We start from the raw sequence: 12292 nt of genomic DNA on the forward strand, positions 1-12292 counted from the left end.
TAATTTTTGTGTTTTCTGGACTATCGCCGAAGCGATGTGGTGTTTGAGACATGGAATTGCTATGTCTGTTATTCTGCAAACGATTTTGGCTAAGTGGTTATTAATATGAATATCATCGTGTGTTCTTTCACAAACATTACTGGTGTGTTCTATTCTGGTTTAGTCGGAATGGGATTATAGTGCTTCTTATGCTTAATGGAATGCATAGTAGTAGAATATATATTCTTACCTGAACCAGTAACCTTTTATTTTACGTTTTGTTATTAACGCCAGAGCTTCCTATGCTTATTGGGTGTATTTATATAGGTTATTTTTTTATTTACCCCGATATATCCTTAATTATTATTTACTAGTATGAAGTCTCTAGTTGGTCTCTGTTTATTCATCTACCATATATAGAGATTGTTTTTTATCTAGCCTTGATGGAAAGTGAACAATAATCTTATAAGCATTTACAACATGACTCATATAATATTCTTTCACTCCATATTTAGAACACCACACTCTATGTCATGAGCGAAAGGGAAGGATGGATAACACTTAATATTTTTTGTATGATTATTTAATAATGATGGTATGACTATTTCAAATTAGTTAGCGGTATATTGGGGTCTTTATACTTGCAATGATACATAGTTTATTAGAATAACATGCTAAGTTTACTTATATGAAGGATAAATTACTCAGAGCTGATGATAAGCATTTGTATTACACAGACCGTTCAAACGACTTATGTTTATATTCCTACAAAGTATGACTATAAGGAATTAAACATTAACATATTTAGTTTAGGGCATAACACGTTTTACTTACATATATATTATTTACTGGCTATACATAGACTTTATTACTATATTTAATAACGTCTTGTGGCTATATCGCTTTGTACTTCCTATTTATTGCCTACACATAATACTATAACCGATTTTATTTATTAATGAATGTATACTAGCTGGGCTAGCACTAAAGACTCGTATGTGCGTCTTTTTAACAAATGGGAATAGCATGTTTTGTCTCTGGTGTTGTGCCGTTCGTTCGCGAGGCCTTATGTGGGCTGTGGTGTATTTTTCGGTTGCTTAATAATATATTTTGATTATGTAGGTATTTATGGTTATTGATATTTATTTGTATTGTCATTTATCGGGCCGTGTCATTTGGTGTGTTGGAGAGTGTGGTAGTTTTATAATATTGTTCTCGTAGATAGATTTTTTAAAGACTGGTTTTGGTTTATTGTGATTTACTTATGGGTTGTGTTTAGCCTAGTGGTATTTGGGGGGGTCCGTCCTTATTTAATTCCTCAATGTGTAAATGAATTAGTATTTTTATAACCTTTCTTGCTTTTGCTGTCGCTTGTTTATTTTATTACGTCATATCTTTGTTTTCGCGTTTGTTTTATTTTACGTATAGGGATTTTTACTCTTTGCATCATGCTGTCTCAATAAGCGATTTTCTTATTTCATGGGAGTTTTCACTGCATTGCGCTGTATTGCGTTTGTGAGTGTATTTTGATTGTTTTTTTTATGTTTTAATTTTTTTTTGTTATTTATGGTAGTTTTTTTTTCACATGCATTCGGCGGTTTCATGTATCACTGGGCTGTACGTTTTTTCTTGTGTTCCGTGAAATCTGCTGCAAACTGCTATAGCACGCGGCGGGCCAGGGTCGACAAACAGCTTTCTTTTCGTCGCACCGGGAATTTGAAAACAGTTTGAGGAGTGCGTCTACGGACTACAGACGTGCGCTCCCGCTTTGTAATATATTTTATAAATTTACGTATCGTTATTCGCTGTCGGTTGTCTACACGGCGTACATAGGTGTTACTATTTTTAATATCTCTTTTCGTCTGCGTTTTTATTTTTAATTACACGTCGCCGTGTTGGAGTGGGTGCATTCCGGTGAGTTTTTCCTTTATGTATGCTTATTTGCGGTGCGCGAACAGGCTTACAGCTCCCCTACACGGTCGTTTGTTCAACGTTTATTTATATTTATTTGTTACAAGTCGCCGGGGTGGGCGGGATGCGTTCCGGTGAGTTTTTTTTTATGTGTGCTTATTTGCTATTTTTTTATTACCTCGGTAACATACGTAATTTGTTTCTGACGATCGTGCCGCAGCTAATTACTGAACGCTACGTGTTGACTGTAGGGGTCCTAACTATGCTTATTCATGCTATCGCTATGGCATATGTTATCTGGTCCAGTACTATTAAATGGTGATCTACGGTTTTTTTAACTATGCTTATTTTTATGTATTTACAATATTATAAATTTTAACTATGCTTATTACTTCAAGCATATTTTACGTTACGTTTCTCGCTCTCCTCTGTGATATTAAAGGTGTCGGTGTGTATATGTGGCACTCCATTTAGTCTTAGCCAGTATGGCGGGGGTTTTTAAGCATGACTGCAAATGATTTAGGCATAGCTAGTATGGTTGAGGTGTCTTTTAGGCATACTTGTGGGGGTGGGTGTTTTAAGCATACTAGGAGTGGGGGTGGCACCTATAGTTTATTTTTTTTTATTACCTCGGTTACATACGTAATTTGTTTCTGACGATATTGCCGCGGCTACATTTTATTTTTTCATTACTGAACGCTACGTGTTAACTGCAGGGGTCCCTTAATACATTCCTGGTCGCACGAGCGGGGCTCTCAGCACGGCGTTTGTAATGCTTAACACATTGGCCGAGAGCCGATTACCATACATTGTTTGTATAATATTTATTTTTTACTTGACGTAAAATAATAGTAACTATGCTTAATACTTAAAATTTCTTTACATACTTTTAAGTTTTACCTATGCTTATAACACTAAAACATATTCGTGAGCGGGCCGCTCCCGCTTTGTAATATATTTTATATGTTTACTTATCGTTAAATGCTGTCGGTTGTCTACACGGCGTACATAGGTGTTACTATTTTTTAGTATATCTTTTCGTCTGCGTTTTTGTTTGTTACATATCGCCGGGGTGGGTGGGGTGCGTTCCGGTGAGTTTTTATTTTATGTATGCTTATTTGCTATTTTTTTTATTATCTCGGTAACTTATGTCAATCGTGCCGCAGCTCATTACTTAACGCTACGTGTTAACTGCAGGGGTCCTAACTATGCTATCCTAATATTATATAATTTAATTATGCTTATTACTTAAAGCATTTTTTTAAAGACATTATTATGCTTATAATATGATGTGTGGGGTTATAATTGCGCAGTGTAAGAGTGACGCTCCAGCGGACAACATCTCGCTCTCTCTGCGCGGGATTTTTGAGGTTATGTTTCTTTAGTCATAGCTGGTATGGCGGGGCTTTTACGCATACTGGTGGTGGGAGTGGGGTAGACATAGCTAGTATGGTGCCTTTTTTGAGGTTATGTTGCTCCGGGTATTTAGTCATATCTAGTATGGTGGTGTTTGTTTTAAGCATACTGGTGGTGGGGTTGGGGTAGACATAGCTGGTATGGCCCCTTTTGGAGGTTATGTTTCTCTCAGGTATTTAGTCATAGCTAGTATGGTGGTGTTTGTTTTAAACATATGCTGGGTGGTGGGGTTGCGGTACTTGCTTTTCGATATTTAAACATGGCGGTATTTTATTTCTTTTCCAACTTTAAATATGGCTGTTGGAAATTTAAATTTCGCGGTTTAGGCATAGCTAGTATGACAGGGGTTTCTTTTAGGCATACTTGGGGTGTGTGTGTGTGTTTTAAGCTTACATCATGGCGGCATAGGCATAGCTAGTATGGCGGGGGTTTTAAGCATACATCATTGCGCCTTTATTATGCTTATAATATGATGTGGGGATTATAATTGCGCAGTATACGAGTGACGCTCCAGCGGACAACATCTCGCTCTCTCTGCGCGGGATTTTTGAGGTTATGTTTGTTTTAGTCATAGCTGGTATTGCGGGGCTTTTAAGCATACTGAAACATGGTTGTTGGAAATTAACTTTGGCGGCTTATGCATACTTTTCCAATTTTAAACATAGCGATATTTTATTTCTTTTCGAACTTTAAATATGGCGATTAAGCATACTTTTTGTGGCGGGGTTTATAGACATAGCTATAATGACTGTATTATTTAAGCATATTTTTTTTTTTTTTTCGAAATTTAACAACATGGCAGTTGCTTCTTTTAAGCATATTTAGATATGGCGGTTGTGGAGTGGTGGGGTTTATAGACATGTTTTTTTAAGACATGGCGGTTAAGCATAATGGTGGGGGGTTTGCTTTAAGCATACATCATGGCGTCATTTGTTTTAAGCATACAACATGGCGGCGGTTGTGGAGTGGCGGGGCTTTTAAGCATGGCGGTTTAAGCATAGCTAGTATGGCGGGGGTTTCTTTTAGAAATACTTGGGGGTTTATTTTTCGTAATTTAAACATAGCGGTATTTTATTTATTTTCGAATACAACATGGCGGGTTAAGCATATTTTAATATGGCGGTTGTGGAGTGGTGGGGGTCTATAGGCATATTTTTAATATTTAAACATGGCGGCGATTGTGGAGTGGTGGGGTCTATAGGCATACTTTTTTAAAATATGGCGGTTAGGCATAATGGTGGTTGTGGGGTGGGGGTTTATAGACATATATTTTTTTCGGATTTTACGCATAGCTAGTATTGCTTTTAAAGCCATAGCTTCTTTTAAGCATAGCTTCTTTAAAGCATATGTTCGTTATTTAATTCCCCATACTTCATATGGTTCCGTGGTCTAGTGGTCAAGGCGCACGCCTCGTAACCACGATGTTGGTGCGTCCCCGGGATCGAATCCACCCAGCGCCAAGGCTTTTTTGTATACAATTCCCACATTCGGAGCGACGGTGGCGCGCTCCGGTAACTAAAGGCTGAACTAAGATGGCGGCCTACCGGCGCGCTCTGGTAACCAATGTCAACAACAATGGCGGCGCCCAGTGGCGGCGACGGTGGCGCGCCCTGGTAACCGATGTCAACAACAATGGCGGCGCCCATGAAACAAGATGGCGGCGCCCATGGGGGTAGTGGGGTCGGTGTTTACATTTCAATGTTTACATCGGTCCCAGTACCCCTACGCTCCTCCTACTAGTGGGAATTGTTGATTTTTTTTCGCAGAAAGGCCAAATAATCGCTGTTTTTCAGCACGCTCTAGTCCTGAAACCACTCATCAGAAAATCAAACTACAAGAACTCATTTTGTGAGAAATTTTGTCTACTTTAATTTTGTAAAACAAAATGCATAATTGTCGAGACATCAACGAAAAAATTAAAAAGTACACACATTTTGAACGTTTTTGCATTTTTCGTTGTGAAGCTGACCTACACGGCAGAAAACTTGAAATTCGGATTCAGAACCCCAAAAAACGTATAGAACCACTCAGAAAAAAACTTCCGCAATTTTGTTACGGGAAACCCACCATTTGACTGTATTATGTATCATTTATTCAAAACATTCTTCAGACCATATCAAGTTTTTTGAATTCTGTAACTCAAAATTGCAATTTTTTTTAGTTCAGCCTGTCACCAATTTAAATCAATATATTTTCCATTTACTGTGTTAATGAATACCTGCTAATTTTTTGTAGTTTTCAGGGTGTCTGACTAGTAAGCCAGAGGTCACAACATCTTTAGCCAATACGTTTTTTGAGAAATTATATTTGCATGGTTAGGACTGAATGTTCATTTTCACTATGTGGAAGGCAATGGTTATATACCAAATTATTCTGCCAAATGATCCTTGGTCATGATTAGATTAGAGATGTGAAAAGTTTCACCTTCTTAAATGCTATTTGTATCAAGCCACATATTATTTTATAATACATTTATGCTTCAACTAACACAACAGTAGCCATCTTAGCATACATAGTACCTACCATGCAGGGCCGGAACTAAGGGGGGCATGGGGGGCATGTGCCCCGGGCGGCAAATATCAGGGGGCGGCAAAATATGAAAAGTGGTTCACTAAAACATAATGAAACTAGTCATTAAAAAAAAGTTTTGAAAGTGTACATATCGCAACCAATAAGTTATCCAAGAAATTAAGAAATTCTATTTAACTTGATTATGCATAATTTGTAAATATATTCGTACTTCAAATGCGTTACTTCACTCTAAGAAACAAGTATTACCATAATTCGTGGTCTGGAGTGAGTAAAACCACTGCAATGAAAGCTGGCATCTCAAGGACCCGTTGCGCGGATGATCACTTGGCTGAGCAAGATGTAGCCCTTTCTCTGATAAATACCCTCATTTTTCCAGCCCCTACTCAGTCGCTCCTGTGTTTTCGTACCATGTGCGTCTCTGCCTGAGGACGGGAGCAGATAGCAGTTCCCGAAACGTCGCTTGTTTCTGTTTTGGAAAAACTATTGTGTTTGTTTCGTCTTTTCGTTTTGTCGTGTTTTTGTCTCGTTTCAACCATTGTGCTGAATTTTTTTGGGTTCAATATTTTTGTGTCGTCATCATTTGTGGGGTTTTTTCGTTCTCTTAGTACATTTTTATTTGTTTTTATTTCTTTGTTGACCATATTCCTGTTACGGAATATTTTGTGGTGTTTATATCCTGTTGACAACAGAAATTTTTTGCTTAATTTTGCTTTTTGTCTTTTGGTTATTTTTACTTATTTATTTATTTTATTTTTTAGTTTTCTTCTACAGAAAAAGTGCTTAGCAATGGCGTATGTCAAAAAAACTTCATCAAGTAATGTTGGAAGTCATTGACAGATTAATTATGGAACTGAGTAACAGGTTTAAGGCTTTGGAGAACATTAACAAAAAGTTTGGATTTTTATGTGGTGTTCAAATTCATAAAATGTAAGTAGAAGATTTAAATTCAAAGAAGCAGAATTAGGAAACACAGTGCCGATCTTAACAAAGAAGAATTCGTATTTGAAATTGAAAGTTTTAAGCACCATGCATTAACAGTAGACTATGAATTAAAAGATGCTACAGCATCAACAATGTTGAGCCTTATATACAAAAATAAACTGGAGGAAGCACATTCTAACATTACTGCTGCTCTGAGAATGTTTCTCACCCTTACAGTTACAATTGCGTCAGGTGAAAGAAGTTTTTGTAAACTTAAACTTATTAAAAGCTATTTGAGAAGCACGATGGATCAGCAGAGATTAACAAATCTAAGTATTATATCTATTGAACACAAACGAGCTTCTTTGATCAATTTTGATGATATTATTAACACTTTTGCAGCTAATCATGCTCGAAAAATTAAATTTTGAATTGAATTTCTTTGTATGGTTATCAATACAATATTATACTTAATTCATAATCACATGTTCCTTACGTAATTTTAGTAGGCTACTTAATAAACTTATTGGTAGGACATTAATTTTCACTGTTGTGCAAACAATAAACAATAGTTTGATAACAGTCTATTTCATTATAATAAAAAATGTAATTGTATTAGTTTTCCAATTAGAGTACTTGATAAATAAAGGTTCTCAATTATGTATAAGTGAATGGTATCATTTCAGCCCCCGCTTCTAACGAAAAAGGGTATTTTATAATGTTGGTAAGGAGGGGGCGGTAAATTAAGCTTTGCCCCCCCTAACGAATCTCCTAGTTCCGGCCCTGCTACCATGAACCCTAGTACCTAGGTATCTGCTGCCCTGAAGATGGTGATTGTAACTATGGCTGAAACACCAGTGTGTTCATTAACTTAACAACTTAAATTTACCATTTAAGGAAAAAAGTCTATAACATTTAAATCAACAAACATTTTGTCCTTAATGCCTTTACCTCTCCTGTAGTTGTGGATGACTGGATGTCTTCCACATACGGTGGTGAACAAGGAACCATTGGTAATGGGGAACTTCATCTGTTGTTGAGAATGGTGGAGCTTTTGGTGTGGTTGGACATCAGCCAGCGGTGGGTTGAATATTCTGAATTTGCCATCCAGTCCTGAAAAAATAAACGAGACATAAGTAATCTTGTAAGTAGCCTAATTAAATTATACCATCTGGATCATTAGCTCTTATCTCTACAATTATGTAGAGTTTGGTATTGCCTCAAATGTGTGACTGAGTCCAGAAATCAAGGTGCTTGATTGGTCCTGGGTTTAAATACACCAACTGGGCATGCATAGAGAAAGCTCGGGGGGGGGGGGGGGGGGAGAGAAACTGCCTTGTAACATCTGCCATTTTTCTGCTCTGTAATCACAGAAATCATGACTGATAATGGTGTTGATGATTAGAGGATCAGCCCAGAAATTGGGTTGTACTCTAGCTAAATCTATGGGGAGATTACTAGGGTGGAGTATACAAGATGATTCTGTGATAATGACAATTGCCTTCAACAGTAAGTGGTGAAGGGACAAAACAACAGGGGCGTATACAGAGGGGATTGGGGAGATATATCCTTGCGCCCCTACCAAAAAAAAATGCTAAAAAATCTGTACAAATCTATCATTTCCAACAACAAAAACGAAAAAAAAATTGAAAACAATACCTCATGCAAAGTATTTCTATATCCCCACCACCACTTCCCCAAAATGAAATTCTGCATAAACTCCTGCAAAACAACCGAAAGTGTGAAGGATAATTTCCACAAGTTAGAAATCCCAGACAAGGCTGGGAATCGAATCAGAAACTTCTGGCTCACCATCCAGAAACTAACCACTGAACCTGAAGCGTACAATGGCGTATCCCCGTCAAGGAAGCTCCAGAACCTGCGACGGAGATAAGTACGAACAGGTATCGCACTACGAAAGACTCCCCTTGAGGTAGGAGACAATGTGAAAAATCACTGGTACCCTATATGTCTTTAAAGTTTCTCAGAAAGCAAGAAATTATTCATTAACAGATATTTTTATTCTATAAATTTTTAAATAGAAAATACATAATATGGGCGATTTACTCCATACAGAATACAATCAAATTCAAGACTTAAAAGTTAAAGTAAATATGTATAAAACATGTATATCTTGCATTAACATTATGATTTACGAATTTATACATGTATATGAGGGAATAACTAGCCTCGAAATTCATAGCGCAATTAACGCACAAACATTTACATATGCAAATTTTACTTTAAACAATTAATTATGCAACAATGTACAAGCAATAAATAAGATAATACAATTATGTCTCATTTTATCTTGGATAACGAGCAAGAATGAGATAATACTGAGATAGTGTATGCAATAAGCGTTATGTAACCTCTGACATAACGTAAGAACAATACATATATGCGTACCAACCGGGTGTCGATCATGGGTGCAAGAAACAATTAATCCGAAACTGATAGAACCCCATGAAAATTAATAATTTGGAACGTGGCAGTAAAATAGAATTTAAAAGAAACATGCAATAGCTGACACGGGTCTAGATGCCACTAAAACCACAAAGTCGTGAATTAGAAACATGAAACTCGCCCTTAATCGACGACTAGCACGGTCGTAACAAGTTGTCCGTCCAAAATCTGTCAAGGAAGAATCGGCAGAGTTATGCTAACATGACCTTATATAAACTAGGAATATGCTTCGCAACAAGAAAAACAAGGGATGGGAGCAGGGGTAGGTGGAGAATGGAAGGGAGTGGGGTAGGAACACGACTCTGACGCATTGATGATGTCCGGAGATTGACGAAGGACGATGGTGATGAGCATGAGCTCGGCGCAAACCAACAAGTCGTACTCATGAATTTGGTAGGACTCATGTATTGGGCTAGGAAAATTATGTACCCCTAGTACTCTATACTGATATTTGTGAAAAGTGAAGTGAATATTTATAGTTACAATTTTTGCTGAATAATTGTGTTCTTGCCACTCATTATAAGTTGAATTTATGGGATTCCACAGCTGGATCATGCATATAAATTAACTACAATAGTTGAACTTTTAAAATATTTCTTTGATAAAAACTGAAACTAGCAAAAAAATAAAAAAATAACATTGCTGGTTAAGCCAACCCCTTTATATACACATGGTATATGGTGAGATATGCATACGTTTGCCTTGGTGGTGTTCCAGAAACATCATGTTTAAATACGGTAATGAGTCACTTCTGTACCTGTACCTGTCTGAACCACTCATGGCGTGTGTGGTGCGGCATGCACATGTTTACCTTGGTGGTGTCTGGCCAGGTCGACCAACAGCCTGCGGTCGCTGGTGTAGGTGGCGTGCACCCAGCCGGAGAAGTTGTCGTCGAACAAGGCGAGCACGACCGGCAGGAGGCACTCCTCGGCCATGCCGGTCCAGAAGAACACCAGGTGAAGAGGCCAGTTGGGCGGCAGCAGCTGCGACACGAACGTCCCCACCACGCTCAGGATCTGCAACGGAACACAGATTTGCGTCCTTTATGGGAATTATTTAAATGTCGGTCTGAGCAAAGGTGCTGGAGGGTGGAGCCATGGTCCGCCACCTCGGCTGACAGCTGACATTACGGCCGCTGTATTAGAGTCAGCGACGTCGTGGCCACCATATTAAATGCCATTGTATTGGATTTGATAAAAAAATTAACTAAAAATTAAAAATATATATTTAAGAAAATTAATTTCTTACATGACGTCCTGGCAGTGTTCGAACCCGAAGAGTTCAATTTAAAAATTGTCTTAAAGTAACTTTCCTCCACAATTTCCACCAGCATACTGCCCCCACCACCAAGGCAATAATCACTATCACTAAGCCCCCTTCCTTCAGCTAAGGATAGTAATTTCTTAAATACCAAATTGATTCTAATCCTTAAATTCCTACACAACAACCATATTTTACCCTATTAAAAGAGATTTGCAAGTGGCCCTAAACTGGAAGAAGGAATTACCATATTTACTTATAAGAATGTTACTCGTTCAAGCACCTAACTAAATAAGATATGCCTTAATATTCCTGTCACTTAACCTACAGCAGGATAAAGATATACAAGACGGCTTGACCGTTCCCAACACTCCACTTGCAATAGTTCGGCATACTAACTACCCAAAACATATCTAGAGGTGGGGATGATATCTGATATAGATATTTCTAAGAAAATTAGTTACTGGTTGGTTGTCACAGATTTTCAAGTTGGAGGCCACAACGATAATATACAAGTTTTTTTCCCTAGAAAATTAATTTTTTTAATTTTAAATTTTTTGGCGGAATTTTTTTTTATCTAATCTTGGAAATTTGGGCGAAGTTTTGGCACATTTTGGGAATTTCGAACTCATTTTTTGACAAATTGTGGCAAATTTTGAAGGTCAATGTCAAAATTCAAGTTAAGGGTCATTCAAGATGGCCTCCGTGACGTCACAATCCAAGCTGGCGGACATCGGCTCCAACTCTTTACTCCGACTCCAGTCCTCGGAAATATTTTAATATACTAGGTACTAATATTATTTCAGGAAAACTAAAATGGCATTCTTTAATTTCTAATATATGTCACTGCCTGAGGCTTGTGATCAACCTAGTAGGGGAACTGGTAACGCACAGCAACAACAATAAAGTGAGAGACCATAATAAACTTAACCTAACCTTTTTTAACTACAATAATACTTGTAATATGATGCGACATCGACCGAAAAAATGTCCATTTCTGTTTCTCAACTTGGCATTTACTGTTAAACATATTTGTTATGGCGGCAAGGTAAATTTCCATCACCCCTCACCCTTAAAAGAAACTCATCACAATGAAAAAAAAAGCTTCATGAAAAAAGTTTGATTCAATAATATTATTTCAATTAAATGAGTCACAGCCTCGTCGTTGGCTGAAAACCTACATTTCTCGATTCGTTTCTCCAGACCAACAAAAACTTGTCACCTGCAAATGCATATTTCCTTATGACTATGTCAACAATTGTGAGAAGTTCGATAAAGAAAAACTGTCACCGAATGAGTCATTTTAAAAATACTGAAAGATTTATCCATCAGCAATAAAGATTACGCACAAGGTCAGAGAGTATGGGGGAATTTAAATGTTGAATAATTGTGAGCATTCTTACCTATGCAAATATGGTAGACGTTCTTTTTCTGTGTGATGTTTTTGAGAATTTCCACGGGCTCTGTCTGAACATACACCTACTGTGAGCATTATTTTAGTGCTCCGGAGTTTTCTTTAGGGGCCAGTCCAGAATGACAGATTGGAAGATAAAATTGTTGACAAGACAACAACACTTGGTTGAAGCAACAATACAAAGAGGCATGTCACAAGTTTTAAATATACGTTGCAGAGCAAATAACCGAGATATAGCTTAAACATGCGGTGATAACATAACATGAAATTAATCATTTCGATGCCAAATATTTGTGTGCGTAAACAAATAATTAGCCACTTCCACTGCCCAACTTCTAATGGGTGGGTTATGGATGTGATCAAGACACTTATTAACAATTTTCATTATACAAG

General features: G+C 37.4%; 1 protein-coding gene across 2 annotated transcripts in view; it reads right to left on the minus strand.

The window, feature by feature from the left end:
* Nucleotides 1–12292, minus strand: part of LOC134529220 (uncharacterized) — a 168574-nt gene that overhangs the window by 26274 nt on the left and 130008 nt on the right. For both annotated transcript variants that reach the window (XM_063363093.1, XM_063363094.1), the window contains exons 3-4: nt 10037–10241; nt 7711–7872 (exon numbers count right to left, since the gene is read on the minus strand). In XM_063363093.1, coding sequence (XP_063219163.1) covers nt 7711–7872; nt 10037–10241 — 367 coding nt within the window. The remainder of the gene's footprint in view (nt 1–7710; nt 7873–10036; nt 10242–12292) is intronic.

This window comes from Bacillus rossius, chromosome 2 (assembly GCF_032445375.1).
Source record: "Bacillus rossius redtenbacheri isolate Brsri chromosome 2, Brsri_v3, whole genome shotgun sequence".
In the NCBI taxonomy this organism is placed as follows: domain Eukaryota; kingdom Metazoa; phylum Arthropoda; class Insecta; order Phasmatodea; family Bacillidae; genus Bacillus; species Bacillus rossius.